Source organism: Felis catus, chromosome A3 (assembly GCF_018350175.1).
Source record: "Felis catus isolate Fca126 chromosome A3, F.catus_Fca126_mat1.0, whole genome shotgun sequence".
NCBI classification, from domain to species: domain Eukaryota; kingdom Metazoa; phylum Chordata; class Mammalia; order Carnivora; family Felidae; genus Felis; species Felis catus.
The window spans coordinates 25,869,031-25,889,836 of NC_058370.1; the positions used below are offsets into that span (position 1 = coordinate 25,869,031).

Below are 20,806 nucleotides of genomic sequence, written 5' to 3' on the forward strand. Positions count from 1 at the left end.
TTGAGGCCCTGCCCTGTGGCCGGAAGGTGCAGAGCTGCTCTGGGAGAATCTGGGAGCTGCCGTGACTTTAGAACCACCTAGGTGGACAGCCGCAAGGCGCATCTGTGCACCTGCTCTCGGTGTAGTTGGGGAGACTGAGGCCCAGAGCAGGGCAAGCGCCGGCCCCAGGCTCATGGTGAGGCAGGGACTGGGGGAGGCCCAGAACACTGGTCTACCGTGGCTCACTCTGCAGCCACCCTGGTGTCATGGAAGGCCCTTGGGCTGTGTAGCCAACACTCTGGGGTTCCATCCCAGCTCAGTCTCCGTGGGCCTCTGAGAAGTCTCCCTCACCTCTCTGACCCTCAGTTTCCTCAGCTGTAAAATGGACCAGCAAGCCCAGCCTGCAAGGATGCAGCGAGGATCACAGGTAGATCAGGTAAAATACCTGGCCTTGAGACTCCTCATGTGCGCATGCTCTTGACTTCTCTAAGCCCTGGTTTCCACAGCTGAAGATAGGAGTGAATACTCCTTTCTCGTACAGCGGTTGTAAAAGCCGAATGTAAACTCCTTCATGTAAAGTCCCCGCCTGGCTGTAGAACCGCATGGTGCGGCCGCGACAAGAGCACGGGACTTTCATCCCAGCGCTGTGACCTTGGGCAAGCCCCCCAGCTTCTCTGCATTGGGCTGCCTTATCTGGAAAACGGGCTAATAGCTCTACCCAAATCATAAGTTTGTTGTGAGGATTAAACGAGAGAAATTTGGTTAAAAAAAAAAAAAAGAAGCTTAATTTGGTGCCAGTCTCTGTGGCCCCAGAAATAGTCTCTAATTTCACACTGTGCGAGCTTCTTTTCTTCTCGGAGTCCAGAGATGCCAGTTCTGGTCCCAGCTGTGCCCCAGGCAGCTGTGAGGCACGTCGCTGCCCAGCCCTGGGCCCCAGCTTCTCCATCTATAAAATGCGGCTGGTGACACCAGCAACATGGGTTGTGGAGGCTGGGGGTGGAAAAACCCAAAAATAGGCAACACGGTAGGTATTTGACTCTCTCTGTGCACATGGAAGTCTCACCACGACTGTTCTAGAAAGCAAACATCTGTTGTCAATTTGTAAAAGAGAAGAGGGGCATTTCTGGAGACTCTTGGTGGTGTGGGGGGACCCAAGAATAAACAGATGAAACGGGACCCACCCCTAGAATCTGAGCTTCTCCGGTTAGAAAGGCAGAATTTCAGAACGTGGTGGTAAAGGGGTGGTTAGAAACATATCCGGAACTGTTTGCTTTACAGATGAGGAAACTGAGGCTCGGAGTGGGTTGGTATTGCTGAAAGTCACATAGGAGTCAGTGGCAAAGCCAAGCCTCCAGATCCAGAAAGGAAGGGGTCTGTGGCTGTCCCTACCGCCCCCCCCGCTTCAGAGCAGAGGGATTTGGGCCAGGTTGCCTCCATGGGAGCAGGTGGTTTAAAATGGGACAGCCTTGGGGCGCCTGGGTGGCTCAGTCGGTTGGGCGTCCGACTTCGACTCAGGTCATGATCTCGCGGTTCATGAGTTCGAGCCCTGCGTCAGGCTCTGTGCTGACACTCGGAGCCTGGGGCTTGCTTCGGAATCTGTGTCTCCCTCTCTCTGCTCCTCCCCACTGGTGCTCTCTCTCTCTCTTTCTCAAAAATAAAAAACAAAAACCATTAAAATGGGACAGCCTCATTGGCAGAGTTGGAGCTGTGAGTCTGTACTCTGCCCCTCACTGGCTTTGGGGGCCTCAGTTTCCCCACCTGTAAAGGAGGCCTGGCAGAGATGGTGCCAATGTTTAGGAATTCACAGACTCCCTCGGCCCCAGCTAGCCACGTGGGGACACCGTTCCCAGAATATCTTGCCCTTGAGCTTGTGCTTAGTACTTACATCAAAGTTGCCTACGTTTGAGGTTCTGAGGTTGAGGTGAGTCCTGCCAATAAAGCAAACGGCCTGTTAGAAGTGGTGATTGCCTGAGAATCATAAGGGGTTTATATTCCCATAAACTATCGAAAGCCCCTCCGCGAACATCCTCACAAAGACCTTGCTTGACCCGGGGGCAGTCAGTAAGAACGACGTTGATCTCCGCGTATTGAGCACCAACTATGTATTAGACGCGACACGGAGGCTTTTATACTCTACACAGGAGCCCCTTAGCGGAGGTTTTGTTTTCCGTGGTCTCAGTGACCCGCACTCAGCTGCAGTCTGGAAGAGATGATCCCCCTCCTGATGTGCTGCCGGAAGGTCAGTGGTAGCCTAATGCTACATCACAGTGCCTACATCATTCACCCGGCTTCATTCATCTCGGCACCTAGGCATTTATCGTCTCGCATCATCACCAGAAGGCGGGTGAGTACAGCACAGTATTTTGAGAAAGAGAGACGTAAATTTTATTATGGGGTGTTGTTATAATTGTCCTCTTTTATTATGGTTGTTGTTAATCTCTTACTGGGCCTAGTTTATAAATGGAACGTTATCACAGGTACATTTGTACAGGAAGACCCAGACCCAGTAGAGGTGGGGTTTGGTACCGTCTACACTTTCAGGCATCTGCTGGGGGTCTTGGAACGTATCCCCTGCGGATAAGGAGGGACTGTCTGTACATAAGGCTCAAATCATAACTGTGACCCCTACTGGCTGTATGTCCTTGGCCAAAGTACTTACCCTCTCTATGCCTCAGTTTCCTCGTCTGCAAAGTGAGTGGCTGCAAGGACTAAAGGAATCATCCAAGTCAAGCCCATGCCTGGTACATAGTGCGTGCCGTGCACACATAAGCAATCATCCCTACCTCGCCGGATCCTTCCGGCAACCCCGTCTGGGAGTAACCTGAGGCTCCCGGGGTAACTGGCCATGGCCACAGAGCTCAGAGGGGAGAGCCCAGGACTCTGCCCTGAGGTGCGTTTTTGGCTGCTGGGCTATTCTGAGGAGGGAGGCTCGAGGCCTGGGTTTGAGGTCCCTGTCTGTGCTGTGAGGGTCTCAGTCTCACTGCACTCGAATCTTGCCTGCAAACCCACAGCCCTACCTGCGGCCAGACCGGACTCACGCATGGGGCAAAGCCATTGGGGCCGTAGGGCATCCAGCAGGACAAAAACCAGTGTTTCCACTCCCTTCCCTCCTTTTCCCTCAGCCCCTCCATCCACAACACCGCAGCTTTTTCCTGCCCTTTAAAGTTTGCCTGCACTGCTCTGGCTGCCCCCAAGCCCCCACTGGCCCCTTCTCGTCATCCAGGCCTTAGGTCGGGCATCACCTCCTTAGAAACTCTTGGATGGCTCTGAGTCCTGTCTTATTTTGAGTAATTCCCATTGTTGGGCTTGATCAACTGTCCTAAGAAGAAAAAGTGATAATGAACGAGGCACACGCTGACAATTTTACACACAGTCTCACTTACCTTGAAGTGGGAATGAGAATAGTACTTACTGCCATAGGCTGAGGTCAAGAATGAAATGAATTGAGACACATTCAGGGCTTAGCTGAATGCCTGGCATGTAGTGTTATTATGAATCCTATGAGGTAGGGACTATTATCCCCATTTTCAGATGAGAAAGCTGAGTTTCAGAGAGGCAAAGTCACTTGGCCTCTGTCACACAGTCTGTCAGTGGTCACGTTAGGATCTGAGCTCATATGGCCTGGCTCATATGGCCTGAGCTCGTATGGCCTGGCCTGCACTTGTAACCACGCGATGCAGCTCCAGCTCAGACAGACCTGGGCTGGCCCAGAGCCCCTCTCTGGACCTGCTGTGTGGGCCTGAGTAAGGCAACCCGCCTCTCTAAGCCCTAGTTGTCTCCTCTTTAAGATGGGAGATGCCGCAGGGCCATTGCAAGGCTGAACAAGAGAATGCACATAAATACCTAGTGCAAAGCCTGGCCCATCATCATCACGGCCGTCATCATTATTATTGATATGGTAGTTGTTGTCGGCAGTAGGTTCCTTCTAGCAAGCTCACGGCATCACCCCCACTGCCCAGCTCGCACCAGCGGCCTTGGCGGTCACAGCCCATTTTCACCTTTGCAGCCTCTTGGATTTACCCAGCCCTGACGGCCATGCTGGGGGACCTCCGGTGACCTCCCAGATGTCCCTTCAGGAGCCGGCACCAGGCACGGCAGCACCAAGGAGGCCTTTCTGAGCAGCAGGGGCCCGAGTCTGCAACCCCCTTACTTGTCCAGCTTGGCGTCGATCATCAGCTTATCCCCCTCCACGGAAAACATGGCCAAGAGTTCTGTGTCCTGGAGGAAAGAGGGATGAGAATGAAGTGTCACCACTGGGAGCGCTCTGTGCACCAGGCACTGGCTGGGTGCTGCGTCAGCACTCAGCGTAACACAGGCTGTTCCCCGAGGTCTTGGCCAAAGCTTTTATGGGCCGGCCGAGGCCCCAGTAACGCTCACTCGGCCAGATGAAAAAGAAGGTGTGAGAGTGATCCAGGCAGTGGGAAGGGTATGTGCCAAAGCCCTGGGGCAGGAAAGAGGATGGCGTTAGATGGAAGAGAGAAAGCCGGAGAGCAAGGAGGTAAGAGGGCTGCAGGAGACTGAGTGGGAAGGGGCCAGATCGGGCAGGGCCAGAAAAATCAAGGCTGCATCCTGGAGGCACTGGAGAGCCATGGCAGGACTCTGAGCTGGATCATACAGACATTTAGGCTATTGATGGAAAAATTTCCACACAGCAGGGGCTGATCAACAGGGGACTGAATCAGGCACAGCCATGTCCACTCCCTGGGTGAGAACCAGCCCTTTGAATCTGACATCTGATGATGCCCAGAAAGGACCCCCAATACACCATGGCTTGGCATGGTCTAGCTGAGAATACCCACTTCCCGGATTAGAAGCGGCTCATTTGGTCTTGAGCCCTGGGAGGAAAGACTGAGAAGACATAGCAGATGGGGCAGAACCCTAAGTGTCTGAATCTTAAGCTTTAAGCACCAAGGGGGAAATGGCACTTAACTCAGCACATTGCTTCAACAAATAGGTGCTTTACTGAGCACCTACTATGTGTAGCACTCTGTGGCTAGGCTGAGGATGCTGTAGTGAATAAGACAAATTACATCTCTGTCCAGAAATAAACTAACAAATGCATTTTATAGTGTCAGGTTAAGGCTACAAACCAAGTAACGCAAGAGAGGCAGAGAGAGAGAGAGAGAGAGAGAGACGCATCCAAGCTCACATAGCTAAAAGTGCTAAAGGTTGAATTTGAATCAGATCATCTGGCCCCAAGTTGGGCTTATAGTCACTACGGTTGGTTTTGTGGGGACCTGAGGGGGTCTGGGGACTCCGGAAGACCACTCGGCGCCTCCTCCCCCCGCTGATACTCACCACATCGATGAGGCAGATGGTGGTCTCGACGTCATTGGGCTGGGAGACCATGACCTCGGAGGTGGCGAACACCCTCACCAGTGCCTTGTCTTTCTGCAGCGTCACTGAAGGCGGGTTCGGTACTTGGATCCTGATGGTGAGTGGGCGGGACTCGGGGTACTGCTGGAACACCTTGCGGGGGGGACACCAGGCCACAGTGAGTGGGGTCCTGGGTAGCAGGGTCAGCAGCCAACTCTAAACACGTGGCACAGGTGTCACCCTGGGCACCTGCAGCAATGCCCGAGCCCTACATGCACATGCGGGCTCTCACCTGCTGCCGCGTTTGGGGAGGGAGCTGCCCTCTCCGAGCCCCTCACAGGGGGTTGCTACGAGAATTAAATGTGGGGGTGCCGGCAAAGCCTCGAGCTCAATGCCCGATACATGGAAATGCTCAGAATTTGCGACTGAGCAAGATGGGTTTGTCCGGACATTCACGATTGCATCGAATCATACAAATCCATACGGTATTATTTTCTCCATGGGACAGAGTTAAAAAACTGAGGTTCAAGCAAATTGTCCAAAGTCAGCAGGCGAGCTGAGATGGCAGCCCAGGGCTGTGTCACTCAGAAGCCCAGGGCCCATCTCCCCTCCCGCTGCCTCTGGACACCCCACCTGGAATGAGAAAGTTTGTATTTTGGGGCACCTCACAGTGAAAACTCAGAGCAAGGCACAGCCTACCTGGGTTTGCAGGGGTCTCTGGAGCCCCCCAGGTGGGAGGAATCTGAGCCTGTTTGCTGTGAATGGACTCCCCAAAAGCTAATGAGCTAAAGGGACGGTTCATCAAAAAGTCAGTTCCCATATGTGTTGAATTACTGCTTTACCAAAAACTTTATTTTAAGGAACATTCTTCTTTCTTCTTTCTTTTTTTAAAAAAAGACTTTAATCTCTACACCCAGTGTGGGGCTCACATTCATGACCCCCAAGATGAAGAGTTGCATGCTCTTCTGACTGAGCCAGCCAGATGCCCCGAAGGAACACTTTTCTTAAAAATACTAAATGGGGGCGCCTGGGTGGCTCAGTCGGTTAGGTGCCCAACTTCAGCTCAGGTCATGATCTCGTGGTTTGTGAGTTCGAGCCCCACGTCGGGCTCTAGGCTGACGGCTCGGAGCCTGGAGCCTGCTTCGGATTCTGTGTCTCCCTCTCTCTCTGCCCCTCCCCCACTCAGGCTCTGTCTCTCTCTCCTTCAAAACTAAACATTAAAAAATTTTTAAAAAATATATATTAAATGAATTTAACTATATGGGAAAAACTACAAAGTTACTTTAAAAAGAAATCCATGTAAATGGAAACTTCTCTGCAGGCAATGCAGCAGTGTGGATCCTGGAACTAAGAAGATTCTACTCATGTTCTTGAGCACATTGTCAAGGTGAAATTCTTTTATTTATTCTTACTTATTTTTAAAAAGTTTTTGTAAAGTTTATTTATTTTGAGAGAGCACAAGCAGGGGAGGAGCAGACAGAGAGGGAGGGAGAGAGAATCCCAAGCAGGCTCCATGCTTTCAGCACAGAGCCCGAGGCAGGGCTCAAACTCACGAACGGAGAGATCATGACCTGAGCCAAAATCAAGAGTCAGATGCTTAATTAACCGCATCCGACTGAGCCACCCAGGCGCCCCAAGGTGAAATTCTTTTAAACAAACTCTTGATCTGTTGGCAAATCTAGTAGATTTAGCCAAATGACCACCGAGCGAATTCACCCTTTGGCAAATTGGCTTTCAACAAATCAATAATTTGGTAACTGGCTTTTCACAAGGGGATTTTGGGGATACCTGGAGGAGCCAACCCCAACATACACGGTCTCCAATAATTAGCAACACCTTCCTTCACAGGGACGCGGAGAGGTTACCTCAAACTCTCCCCACAGCAGCAGGAGACCCAGGATGCACACCCCAGCTCTGATTAAGCCTGGATCTCCGGGGGACACTCTCCCGTGTCTAGCCTGAATCTCCGCTGCTGCAGACCCAGAGTCCCATTTCAAGGTCTGAGTCTTTGTGCCAGCACAGCCTTTGCCATGTTGTGTGACTTCTCTGAGCCTCTGTTTCCCTGTCTGTGAAATGGATTGCTCCCCTTTTCCGGCTCCATGAATGAGGGGGATGATTAAAACCAAATAAAAGAGGGGATTCTTAATTTTTTTTCATAAACTGTAAAGTGCAGTGGACATAGAAGTGGTCCAGTAAATAAAAGGTCCATTTGATAGAACTCTACCTGCCCCTGGGACCTGCCGCTGTTTTTGACCTCAGATAATGGTGCTATGCCATTCAGTTTCCAACCGCATGAGGGCGATAGTGATCATTTGTTGACTTGGGTCTCCTTTCCTGCTTCTGAAGTCGAACCAGGAGCAGAACAGGTAGAAAAGAGATGAAAAATGTCTAAAATGGTCGTAGGTTACAGCAATCCTTTGTACCTGCATAGCGCTTACTGTGTAAGAAGCTCTCTCCTGCCAGGTGCAGGCTAACAGGTTTTGGACCAGCGCTGGGACAAGAACTGGGATCGGAAAGGCCTTTGTTCCAACCATATATAGCTAATAATCTGACAAGAGCACACTTGCCCTTTAAAAAAAAAAAAAAACAAAAAACGATTTTGTTATTATGAACAAGAACAATAATAGTGAACATTTATCAAATGCCTACTCTGTGCTTATGTTCAACTCCCAGGTTCACAGCCACACGGTGAAATGGGCATTGTTAGCCCCATTTCCCAGAGGAGAAAACGGAGGCTCAGAGAGACGTCATTTGCCTATGGTAGTATGGTTGAGACATGCTTAGCTGGAATTCAAGTTCATGTTTGCTCCAAAAATCTGGCTCCTCCCATCTGAGCCACCATGCACCTGCGCGTGTCAGCATCTTTACGTGAACCATCACCTTCATCTCCTTCACTCTCCTAGACGAAGGTGTGGAGTAGGAGCTCGCATCCTTTTTTTACTGATGAGGAAGCCAAGGCTCAGAGATGTTAAGACTCTTGCCTGAAGACACACAGCGATGAAGTAGCCAGACGAGGATTAGAAAGGTGCAGACCAGTCCACTGCTACAGCTCAGGGTCTTTCCACCTCAACCCTCCATGCCCTCCTGGCATGGGGATTTGGACACCACACCTTTGTCAATGCACTCGGATCACCCCACCCTGGTTGTGGGCGTCTCCCCTTCTGACCCAGTTCCCGGGACACCTAGAAGGAGGGGAGGGCTGAAGACAAGGGGACGCGTCTGCTTTACGTACCTTGGGAATCAGAGCTCCCAGCGTGGACGTGGTGAGAGGGGGAAGTTCTTCAAACTGCAGGGCAAGAAGGGGCATGTGAGTCCCTGAGGCTGCAGGGACAGACAGGAGTTGCTAACACAGTGCTTAAACGCCTACACACGCTCAGGCAACCAGCAGGGGCATCTTCTTCCCTTCAAAGACCCCTTGGGAGGTCCTGCCTGTCCAATGGCAACCCACATACTGATCACGGCAGCCGTTTTGTGGTTAAGGGGACAGGGCCAGCCACTTAAGCTTACTATAGGCATGACTTTATGGGGCAGGAGGTAAGAAAAGACCTGACTCTTTCTCCTCTAGATGTAATTCTTAACTTTTTTTGTTTATTCATTTATTTATTCATTTATTTATTCATTTATTTATTCATTCATTCATTCAGAGAGAGAGAGAGAGAGGAAGAGGCAGAAAGAGAAGGAGAGAGAATCCTAAGCAGGCTCTGCCCACCAGCTTGGAGCCCCACGTGGGCCTTGAACCCACAAATCGTGAGATCATGACCTAAGTCAAAACCAAGAGTCAGATACTTAACCAACTGAGCCACCCAGGCGTGCCTAAATGTAATTCTTTATCAAAACAAGGTGAACATCGGTGAGTCCATGTGCATAACCCAGTGTCCACTAAATGCACAATTCTGCCATATCCAAAGATCTGCTTTTGAAAACCTCAAATACTAAAAAATGAAAAGTCAGTACCATTTGACAGAAAGAAATGGCAACTGTGAAAGTAAATGCAATAAAAATGAAATAGTGCCATTATATTCTCCATGGATCTTGTTGTCTGTGGATGGCTTTGAGGGGGGTGAGTCCTGTTCTCTCTGAGTTACAAAGAGGACACTTAAAAGTACAAGAGAGGATTAACTATATACTAGCACCAAATGGAGACTTCTGGTGGAATCAAGATGGACATAATTCATACAGTGGTTTTTTGGAGAATAGCTTGTTCTTAGGAGACACACACAAATTTATGGAGTGGGATGTCATGTTTCTAAAAACTTAAATTGTTCAACAATAGCTAGCTAGCTTGCTGATAGATAGGTTAGATAGGTGGATGAATGGAATGATGGAAGGAAGGAAGGAAGGAAGGAAGGAAGGAAGGAAGGAAGGAAAGAGGGGAGGAAGGGAGGGAGGAAGGAAGCATGGATGAGTAGGTGGGAGGAAGGGAGGGAGGGAGGGAGGAAGGGAGGGAGGAAGGGAGCATGGATGAGTAGGTGGGTAGATCAGTGGGTGAGCAGATGGATGGATCCGTAGACATGAAGCAAATATGGCAAAATATTAACTGGTGAATCTAGGTGAAGGATATTTGGGCACTGATTGTGCTATTTTGTAACTTTTCTGAAGGCTTGACATTTTTAAAAGAAAACGTTTGGAAAGAAAATCATTCTGGAGCATACCTTATTCTTATGTATCTTTTAGTTATTTAATATCAATGTTTACCAAGTAGAAGGATTCTAAGCATTTATATTGATACGTATATAAGAATATACACTATGATTTTAAAGAAGGAGTGACATAAAATTAAATAGAACTGAATAGAGATCAACTTTCTCATCATATGATTTGATGTTCTTTAATGCCATGTCTACGAATCGCCTAAAATCATCTCAGTCACCGTGCTTTGGTAAACACTGACATAACCAATACATGCCCATGAGTGCGAAATGAGTCAGGGGCGCACTGTCTGCTTACTGTTCTCACTTGAAAGCAATTTGCCCAAGGCTGTGGGGACTAGACAGGACCAACGGGGAGCTGTTTGCTGCCCGGCCCAGCCCACCTCCGGATGGGACCATGACTCACCATGCCGTCGGTGATGTCGATATCCAGTGCCCCCTGCTTCTGCAGGAGGGCCAACACTGAGCCCAGGAAGTTGGCAGAAATGGCCAGTTGGGAGTTGGTGTTGTCGCCCATGGGGGGTAATTCTGGCATCTTTTGTCTGGGAGTCACGGCTGGTCGCCCCAGTGGATAGTCAATGAGATCTCCTCCAGCCTCCCCGACCAGAGTCTGGGGAAGCAGAGAGGAAAGGGGTCACAGGGAGGGTTACAGGGAGATGAGCGGAGGAGGCTGAGACTGGGGTGACGTCCTGGCAGCCTTCCTCGATTAAACCCACTGGGTCTGAGTTACCCTTTCTTTTATGGTCCCTGGCTTTTCTTCGTTTGTGATGGCATGGAACCTCCTGCAGTTCTCACTTTATGACCACTTACAGCCATGAGCTATCGCCCTTTATTTTAAATATGTGTCCAACATGGATTCTTGCCCCTCCGTCCTGCCAAAAGGAGCTAATTACATGTCCGCACAGTGCCCATGGCGTATCTACTACCTGAAGACCAGACCCTTCTCCCTGCTCTACAGATGCTGTGTGGTCTGCCCGTGGGGACTTCTCTGCCTCGTTGAGAGCCACTCCGTCCCTACTGCCCCTGGTCAGTCCCTGCCACCACCTCACTACTCCCACCATGGCTCCTTCCCACATACTGTTCCCTGACCCACGCTCTTCTCTTATTATGGCCCACTTACTGGCAGGTCTCAGCTTACATGTCACTTCCTCCAAGAAGCCCTCCATGACTTCCCTGGATACAGCCTGATTCCTTGCTATAGGCTCTGATATCCTGGGACCCTCTTGCACAGAACTGATGATCTTTAATTGTGTATTTGTTTGAGTGACTCTTGGATGGCCTAGCCCCTCCAACGGATTGTAAGCTCCATTAAGGCAGAGGTCTTGCCTTGTTCACGGTGCACCCCCCAGCCCCAGCACGGAGTCTGGCACACAGCAGGTAACCGACAAACCCCTCTTGAATGACTACTGTTTGCGAATAGACTGGGGGGCACGTATATGTGTTCACACGTATCCTGTGTGCGTGGCAGCGTGGGGTTCACCCGCAGTTCTGTAGCTGATAGAACAGCGGGGGAAGCACCCATGTTGGTACAGGCTGGGGGGGAAGAACGTGTGTGTGTGCCCCGTGCACAGGTAGGGGTCAGATTCAGTGGTGTGCTGGAACCCGCTCACGCCAGCTCGGAAGAGCAAAAGCTCCATGCATGTGATATAAAGTTAGTAGCTTGAAACTGGCCATGGTGGGAGTCTTTAGAGCATGGACATCAGCACGGAGGTCACCTTATTATGTCATACAGTGGCTGTGAAGACAGACGGAGTCAATCTACATAAAGCACTTGGAACGTGCCTGCCATGCAGCGAACACTTGGTAAGTGTTGGCTGCGATTGTGTTTCCTGATGTGGCTTCTGGAAGGTCTTCAAGTAATCAGAAGAGGGTCCTGGTCCAACACTGCTTCCCAGACACTGAGTAGAAGCCCATGGGTCTGGCGCTCACACCCCTGCCCGCCTTCCCTTCCCTGAGGCCCCGGCACTCACGTTGAGGTCCAGCTCCAGGAATTCCCCGGTCACGAGCGGGAGGCTGGAGAAGGTATACTGAACACTTCCCAATATCCCCAGAGGAACCAGAGCTGCAGGAAAAGGTGGGGTCACAGGGAGTCCCCTTCATCCTCCCAGATGCCTTCCCTTCTTATGCCCCAAGGGGGGCGGGGCAGCAAGGCGCCACCTCCAGACGGCAGCATGAAAAGAGCAAGAGTTCTGGGTTCAAATCCCACCTCTGCCTCTTCTTTGCTGTGTGACCTCAGGCAAGACACTGTGCCTCTCTGAACCTCAGTTTCTTCCTCTGTAAAATAGGTTTGTATAACTCCTTGGACTATATTGTGGGGTCTGTGGGATTCTGGATATTGATAAGCTTTGTAAACTGTGGAGTACTGTGACCAGGGAGGAAGTTTTAAGGTTCCACAACGTGGTGCTTAGTTGAAGCTGGCACTTCCCTGACTGCTTATGACCAACAGCCCCATCCTCTGGGCTCTCCCTCCCTTGTTCCTGGCCACAAAAGGACAGAATTTCACCCATCTGCAAAAGCCATCCCCAAACTTCCTGGGATCCCAGAGAGACGGGAGCACCACCCAAGAGGGCCTCCCTGTATGGCTATAGATACTGTGCACCTGACAAGTCAGGTGCCTCCGTTATGTTGCAGTCTATGTGAAAGGAGGTCCCTGCCATCCTGCTGTGCGTGAACCGCACAACCATACGGGGCAGGCTTGCCTCCAGGAATGTTCACTCAGAAATCGTGGACCACGGCTGGTATCGGAGCCTGGTTCTAGGGACCTGAACGGTATTCATGGTGTCTCCTGTTATTCACTCTCCAATCCCTCTGTGGGCTGAAGCCAGCCCCCCATATTAGAGTTGAGGAAACTGGAAGGAGTCTTTCCAAGTCCACACAGCTGTCAGGAAAGAGCCAGGGCTCTGACCAGCCTCACTGTCTCTGTCCAGAGACTTAGCCACCGGGCCAGGTGGGATGCTCCTCCCTCCGGGGGCATGTCTGGCGCCAAGAGGGAAGGCCAGGTAGCCTCTCTCCTGTGACATCAGCCACACCGCGCTCTAAGGGCCCGAGAGGGGCCTGGTGCCCCCACCACACTGGACCTTCCTCCCAGACATGCTATGCCCCCCGGCGCCTTCCCTGGCTGGGCCCAAATCAGGGCTGGAAGACGCTGGCTGAATGAAGCAAAATAGAAAGGACTTACAGTCCACGAGACCCAGCTGGTCGTTGACAAGACCCAGCACCACATCCACGATGGGGCAGAGCTGTGGGGGGAGAGATGGCATGAGGTTCTGGAGCCGGGGCTGGGCGCTGGGGCGCGGGGCGCAGGAATAGCAATGACAATAGCTGCGTTTACTGCCTTCGGGCACTGTCCTCCCCACAGCCCTGCGGGGAAGGCGCTCTCCTGATCCCCATTTTATAGATGGGAAAACCGAGATCAGAGAGGTGCTAGGATTGTCACGTGGCTCGGAAGTGCCCGAGCTGGGATTCAAACCAGAACTGCGTGACTCTTAAGCTCCACTTCCTTATCCTGTCACTCATCTGTCCCTCCACATTCGTCAGGGTCCTCCCCAGACCCCCAAGAACAGGCCCCAGCCCTCTGGCTCCTCTGGGTCACCTGCACGCCCGCAGGGATGGAGGCTGGACTGCGCTCCCTCCGTCTGGGGAAAGTCTGTGCTCCTTGCTCCCCATCCCAGGATAGGTTCTTACCAAGTCAGGGAGGACGTTGGCCAGGACTCGGTTCACTAAGTTGTCCACGAGGTTGGGGAGAAGCCTGAGGAGAGAGGAGTGGGGGAGGAGGAGGGAGCTCACCAAGCTTGTCCACGCAGCGCCCCGAGCCAGGCCCTGGGCAGCGAGAACCCCTGAGTGCTGGAAAATTGTTCCGAAAGCCAGACAGACAATGTACATTCACCACAGACCTGGCCGGACAGGCTGCCCAGGCAAATTGCTTGGCTTTTCATTCACTCATTCACTCATCCATCCATCCATCCATCCATCCATCCATTTGTTCAACAGACGCTCCTTGAACTCTGCACTGGGCTAGGCCCAGGCTGGGATGCTCCTGTGTGCAGAAGTCACTCCCTCCTGCTCATCTGCCCCTCTAGCGGGCTGCTTGCTGCAGGAAAACGAACATATTCCTCTGTCCAAGCACCCAGCACAGTACCTGGGCACCGTACGTGCTCGATAAATGTGTGTGGAAGGGAGGGGAGGAGAAATACTGGCTGACAAAATGTGCTCATGGGGTCCACAGGAGAAAACGAGCCGTTGCTGTTGAAAGTCTGGGAGATGGGATTGGTTCTACAGACAAGGAAACAGCTCTGGAGAAGTGGTCCAAGTGCATCATCCAGCTGTAAACAAACCGTCCTAATCAGTTGGTTAAGGGGGGGAAAGAGATCATAGTATTGATGCATAGGCAAGACACATAGATGGACAGACAGACAGACTTGTAGGGCAAGGGTTTATTTCCCGAGGCCCCGCAGCGATGAGAAGGTGAGCGAAACATGGTCATCCTCACGCAGTGTCACCGATAGCTTGGCCCCTTAAAAATCCGCCCTTCTGTCCCCACTGAACACTGCCCTGCCTGCACCCTCCCAGCTTGTGTCCAACGCTTGCCAGTTTGACAGAGCAAAGCATTTCTTGAGATCATGCCCTAATTAGAACATTTCTGTACACGTTTTGGTCTCCTTCTTAGGTGGATTCACAGCTTAAGGGACCTTGTGTTGGTTCCAATGCTCTGTGGATGATAAGGCCCTTGAGAATTTATCCATGCATGGGTGCGCGCGTGTGTGTGCATATGTGTGGAGGGGGGGTAATTTGAATTTAACCTATGTCCATTCAGGGCACAGACTGTTGTCTCCTTCTGAGAAATTATCCAACAGATACATCGGCCCATGTTTAAAATGTACATAATTCACTGTAACCTATTCGTCAGAGCAGAAGATTAGACAACTTGCAATGTCCCCACACCAGGGGACTGGACGAATACATGATGGCTCATCCGGACAACGGAATACCACACAGCTGTAAAAAGTTAAACAAAAAGGAAGCTCTCGATGTCCAAATACAGGAAAATCTCCAAATAGAGTAAATGAAAAAGTGCAAGGTGATGTTTATAGTATGTGTCCACTTGCGTTAAAAGGAGGGTGGGGAATGAGACTCTATGTTCATGTTTGCTTCATTTGTAGAAAAGAATTGGAAGGAGAATCAAGAAACAAGCACAGTGATGGGGCGCCTGGGTGGCGCAGTCGGTTAAGCGTCCAACTTCAGCCAGGTCACGATCTCGCGGTCCGTGAGTTCGAGCCCCGCGTCGGGCTCTGGGCTGATAGCTCAGAGCCTGGAGCCTGTTTCTGATTCTGTGTCTCCCTCTCTCTCTGCCCCTCCCCCGTTCATGCTCTGTCTCTCTCTGTCCCAAAAAATAAATAAACGTTGAAAAGAAACAAGCACAGTGAGCTTGGTGGGGGGGGGGGGGGGGGGGGAGATGGGAGACAGGGTGAGAGGGGGCTCTCCAGTCTGTGCCTTTGTATTTTTTTTATATCTTTGAACCATGTACTACCAAAAATATTTCCTAGAAAATTAAAAAAATCTGTGAGGTTTTAGGACGCCTGGGTGGCTCAGTTGAATAAGCATCCAACTCTTGATTTAGGCTCAGGTCATGACCTCGCAGTTCATGGGTTCAAGCACCGCACCCTCTCACTCACAATAAATAAATAAACTTAAAAAATCAATCTTTGAGGTTTCTGGGTGCTTCTCTCCCCTCCTCTTCTCACCAAAATATCAGGGGCCAATTTTCTCTGTCCTGACCCACTCTAGAGCAGAAACAAAGACTCAGAAAAGCTCACATGAATCAGAAATTCTTGGGGTCGAGTCGTACAGTGAAGTTATCTGCTCCCAAAGTCTAGATAAGATGAGCACTGGAGTGACAGGGGCAAAGAGATTGATAAGACAGGAGGGGGAGGAGCAGGCAGCCAGAGGCCTCAATGGGAGAAGCCAAAAAGACCCATTTCCCATGATGAAGGCCAGGGAGGGAGGAGAAAGGGGCTCAGCTCTGAGCTGCCCTGGTGTGCCCTCATCCAAGACCATCACCTGGAGGCAGCGTACCCCTCAATACACACACACTTGAAACCTCTCTGTTTGTGTTGGCCACTTTGTGGGGAGGCTATGATAGAAAAAAACCCAACCCCTAACCAAGGTTGCATTGGATAGAACCAACTGGGAAACTTCCCCATGAGTTGGGGCTCCAAGGGACAGAAAATTCCCGCTAGACATATGTTCAGAAAACTCTTAAAATTTTTTTTTTAATTTTTATTCATTTTTGAGAGAAAGAGAGAGAGAGAGAGAGAGAGAGAGAGAGAGAGAGAGAGAATGAGCGGGGGAGGGGCAGAGAGAGAGAGGGAGACACAGAATTTGAAGTAGGCTCCAGTCTCTGAGCTGTCAGCACTGAGCTAACGTGGGGCTCAAACCCCCAAACTGCGAGATCATGACCTGAGCTGAAGTCGGATGCTTAAACCAACTGAGCCGCCCAGGCGCCCCAGAAAACTCTTTTTCAAAATATTTATTTATTTTTAGAGGGGAGAAAGGGCAGAGAAAGGGAGAGGAAGCATCCCAAGCAGGCTCCGCACTGTCAGCACAGAGCCCAACACGGGGCTCGAAGCCACAAACCGTGAGATCATGAGGGGAGCGAAATCTAGAGTTGGAGGTGTAATCAGCTGAGCCACCCAGGCGCCCCTCTTCAGAAAACTTAAAATGTGCCAGGTTCTGTACTGTTTTGCATTCGTTATCTCCATTCCAAAGGGAAAGAGAATTAGCCCATTTCACAGACACAGCAAGTGGAGCTCAGATTCAGAGGGCAGCAGAGTTGCTCAAAGTCACACAGCAAGGAATCGTGGAGGTTGAACCGCAGGCTGCTTCTAGAGCCTCTGCTCCTGACCACATGGTTTATCAAAGATAGACCGCTCCACCATCCACCGAGGCACTCCACTGCCCGCCGGTACTCACCCTCGAAGCAGCTTGACTTTGATACCCCCCAGGAGGGTGTCACATCGCTCTACAACTAGCCGAGGGTAGCCTGTGCGGTCCATGGTCAGCCGGACCTTGGCCGTGATGTTCACTTCCACCGCGATGTCCAGGAAGCCAATGAGACTAGAGGAGGTCGTGGGGCCAGGGAGACGGCTAGTCAACCTCAGGCTCCAGGCCTCCAGCCTCATTCAGTTCTACCCAGCACCTTGCACCTTGGGCTGTCTTTGCTGTCCCCGCCCCTTGTTGTCGTGCATCTATTCTGCGCCTTGCTCATCTCTAGGGGTCCCAAACCAGAAGGCTTCCCGGGGCCCTCTACATCCATGAACAAATCCATCTCCCACTTAGTCAATGAGAGAGCCTCAAAGGCTGGGAACAGGAGTCAATAAATGAACTCTACACATAAATTCTGGTTTTCAAAGTGACTACCCACTGACCTAGCCTCATAGACAGGACCTCGTCCCCTGGGGAGAAATCAGCACAAAAGTCCACTCTCTAAAGTCCTCCGCTAAGCACCTACTTTGTGGCGGGCACTATCAGGGAGACATTTTCTTGCTTTCCCTCCCTTGCGGCCACAGCCACCTGGAAAAGGAGATGTCACTATGTCCGTGGCAGGTGAAGACACTAAGACTTGGTGACATTAGGGGCTGACCAGAGGTCACAGAGCTTGTAATAGAGTCAGGATTCAAAGCCAGGCTGTCACCTGTCTCTAGCCTCCCAGATCTTAACACCCATGCAGGCTACCTTCACTGCTGACTGGGACGGGAAGATGGCCTGAGCCCAAGGGTATAAGTCAGGTGCCGGTAACACATTCAGTGTTAGTATTCCTCACATTACGGACAAAGAGGCTGGGGTGCAGACAGGGGAAATGACCTGCTCAAGATCTTTCATCCAGGACCTCGGGTGGTGGGGACCCCTCCAGGGCTGAGGGTACACACCTCTTCCCATTGATGGCCACGCGGGTGTACAAGCTCAGGTAGACGCCCACACCAGGCAGGAGCCGCACGGACACTCGGGGGAGGGTCAGCTCCACGATGCGCAGCCTGCATAGGACCCAGGCTGGTGAGATGGTCATCCCCGGGGTCTGCCACGCTTCACTGGGGGTGCCCTGTGTCATACACCCCCTTCTCTGTGCCACATTCATTCCCGCTAACTCTAACGAGAACTGAGGTTTGTGGATAGAACTTGGAAAACACAGAGAAGTGACAGGGAAAAAATGCCATGACCCACACTCTCATTGCCTGGAGGCCCAATGTTTACATTTCCTTGTATTTCCTTTGAATTTTTTTCTTGTAAAGATGACATTCTCCCTGCTTATCCTTGCCCTTCTTTTCCTGGTTCCTTCCTACAAATTCTCTGCTTTCAGTTTAAGACCCTCTTCCTCCAGGAAGCCTTCCCTGACCTCCCCCACTATACACATCCTTATTTCTCCATGAGCTGCTAACCAGTGTTATAATTGCATGATTATTTTCAGGCATCTTTATCAAAGCCCATATACCCCATCGGCCTGCAAGCTCTGTGAGGACTGGAGATGTGTCTTTTCTTGGCTAACCATGTGTCCTTGTCCCCAGTGCCAACACAGTGGCCTGCACATAGGAGACGTGCTCAGTATTTGTTGAATTAAATAGTGACTATGAGAATATGAGAAGGAGACTGGGCATAGCTGAAATTATATGTGTGTAGCTTTAAATCCTTGCACATTTTCTACTTTAACTATGATGATGACCATTCTGTAGATGAGCAAATTGAGACTCAGAAAGATGAAAACAATGGCCCAAAGTCACACACATACATAAAAAGGTGAGCTGTGACTCAAATTCAGGGCTGTTTAGTGACTAGACCCAAAGCCACACAACTTGGGACTCTCAAGATGTCCAGTCCTGAGGCCAAGTCTTGAAGTGCATGGGGCTCTGAAGACTGTCACCCCTCCAACTCTAGGCCCCTGGGGTGATCACCATGTTTGTTAAGTTCATCATTTGGGCTTGATAGGGAGAGCCTGGCCCCTCCTTACCCGGTGATGCCCTGCACGGTGCTGAGGATGCCGCCCTCGCCAAGCACGCCCAGGACTCCACCTCCTCCGAGAAGTCCTCCATCACCAAGGAGACCACCTCCTCCGAGCAGGCCACCTTGGCCCGACAGGATGCCATCGGCTGCCAGCATGCCCCCAGTGCCCAGCAAACCACCTGGGCCCAGCGCCCCAGTGGCTACACCGGGTGGTATCTCTCCGGGCCGCAGCTCCCTCCGGTGAAGCCTGCCCACGGCTGCCGCACCTTCGGCCGACCTGTACTGCCCACGGCCCCTGTGGCCGCCATATGCATTGTCAGCATTGCGGTAGTCACCTTTTCGGAGGTCCCTGATGCTTCCATCTGACTCAAGGATCTCACCGTATCTGTATTTGCCCCCCAGCTGAGCAGTGTTGTCATTGGTCTCGATGTGACCATACTTGTAATTACCGCCAAGCTGCTTGCCATTGGTATATTTGGGGGGGCGCTCTCGAACATGGAAATCGTTGTAGGGAATGCCACCGACACCTCGGGGGAATTCAACGCGTCTGTAGTCATCGTAATGGTGTCGGCCACCACCCAGAAGACCACCACCGCCACCCAAGAGACCACCACCACTGCCACCCAAGAGCCCCCCGCCATTGCTGCCTCCGCCACCCAACAGCCCCCCGCCACTGCCACCCAAGAGTCCCCCGCCACTGCCACCCAAGAGCCCCTTGCCATTGCTGCCTCCGCCACCCAACAGCCCCCCGCCACTACCACCCAAGAGCCCCCCGCCATTGCTGCCTCCGCCACCCAACAGCCCCCCACCACTGCCACCCAAGAGTCCCCCACCACTGCCACCCAAGAGCCCCTTGCCATTGCTGCCTCCGCCACCCAACAGCCCCCCGCCACTGCCACCCAAGAGTCCCCCGCCACTGCCACCCAAGAGCCCCCCGCCATTGCTGCCTCCGCCACCCAACAGCCCCCCGCCACTGCCACCCAAAAGCCCCCCACCATTGCTGCCTCCGCCACCCAATAAGCCTCCCCCAACCCCACCCAACAGGTCACCACCACCCCCTCCACTCCCACCACCAAGCAGGCCCCCCAGAAGGCCACCGCTCCCACCACCTCCACTTCCACCAAGCAGACCCCCCAGGAGAGGTCCTCCACCATCACCACCAGCTTTACCCATGGGCACCTCTCTCAGGGCTGAGCGGAGAGCATCACTCTGCTGCAGGGTGCCTGAAATGGCTGCAGAGAAGCAAAGGCATTAGTGAGGGCTTCCTCCCCCAGGCACCACCTCTGGCCCACTCCTTGGCTCTCTGGGCCCCACCTTTCCCACCAGTAGAATGTCAAGGTCGAATGGGAAGACTCCCACAGACCAATCCAGCCCTGACATTCAGGTGGGCTCACTGACTGCTAACCTGGACCTGCTCTTGCTTTAACTAGATTTCAACATCATTCACCGAACCTGGAAAGATTTTCTTCCTTCTACTCCCTTTCAAGTGCTCCACACTTTAGAGCTTATAAACCTGCTTGGATGGCATCAGAGCAGGTCTTTGTTTGCCAGATGACAAAAATGAGCTCCCAAGAATTAAAGGGGGGAATAATTACAGCCCCCACATTTGAAGCCTTCAATGTATGTACCAGGAACGGGACCACGTTTTCAGAAGGCTACCTCGTTCATTCTCAAACCAGTCCTCTATGACGGGGGCCACAATCACATCCATGTTGCAGACATCCATGTTGCAGACGAGAAAACTGAGGCTCAGAGAATTCAAGTTGTGGACTTAAGGTCGGTCAGTATTTGAACCCTGGGAAGGTTGACTCGAGGACCCAAGCTCTTAGTCACTGCTTCTACCGCCTCAGGCATGAAGTCCTCAATATGGT

General features: G+C 51.8%; 1 protein-coding gene across 1 annotated transcript in view; it reads right to left on the reverse strand.

Moving 5' to 3' along the window:
• BPIFB4 (BPI fold containing family B member 4) overlaps positions 1–20,806 on the reverse strand; it is a 30,501-nt gene that overhangs the window by 7,574 nt on the left and 2,121 nt on the right. The window contains exons 3-14 of the mRNA XM_023250913.2: positions 20,105–20,167; positions 18,943–19,462; positions 17,870–17,974; positions 16,914–17,057; positions 13,629–13,692; positions 13,123–13,183; positions 11,915–12,006; positions 10,351–10,554; positions 8,528–8,581; positions 5,278–5,448; positions 4,130–4,197; positions 1,865–1,907 (exon numbers count right to left, since the gene is read on the reverse strand). Of these exons, the coding sequence (XP_023106681.2) occupies positions 1,865–1,907; positions 4,130–4,197; positions 5,278–5,448; positions 8,528–8,581; positions 10,351–10,554; positions 11,915–12,006; positions 13,123–13,183; positions 13,629–13,692; positions 16,914–17,057; positions 17,870–17,974; positions 18,943–19,462; positions 20,105–20,167 (1,589 nt within the window). The remainder of the gene's footprint in view (positions 1–1,864; positions 1,908–4,129; positions 4,198–5,277; positions 5,449–8,527; positions 8,582–10,350; positions 10,555–11,914; positions 12,007–13,122; positions 13,184–13,628; positions 13,693–16,913; positions 17,058–17,869; positions 17,975–18,942; positions 19,463–20,104; positions 20,168–20,806) is intronic.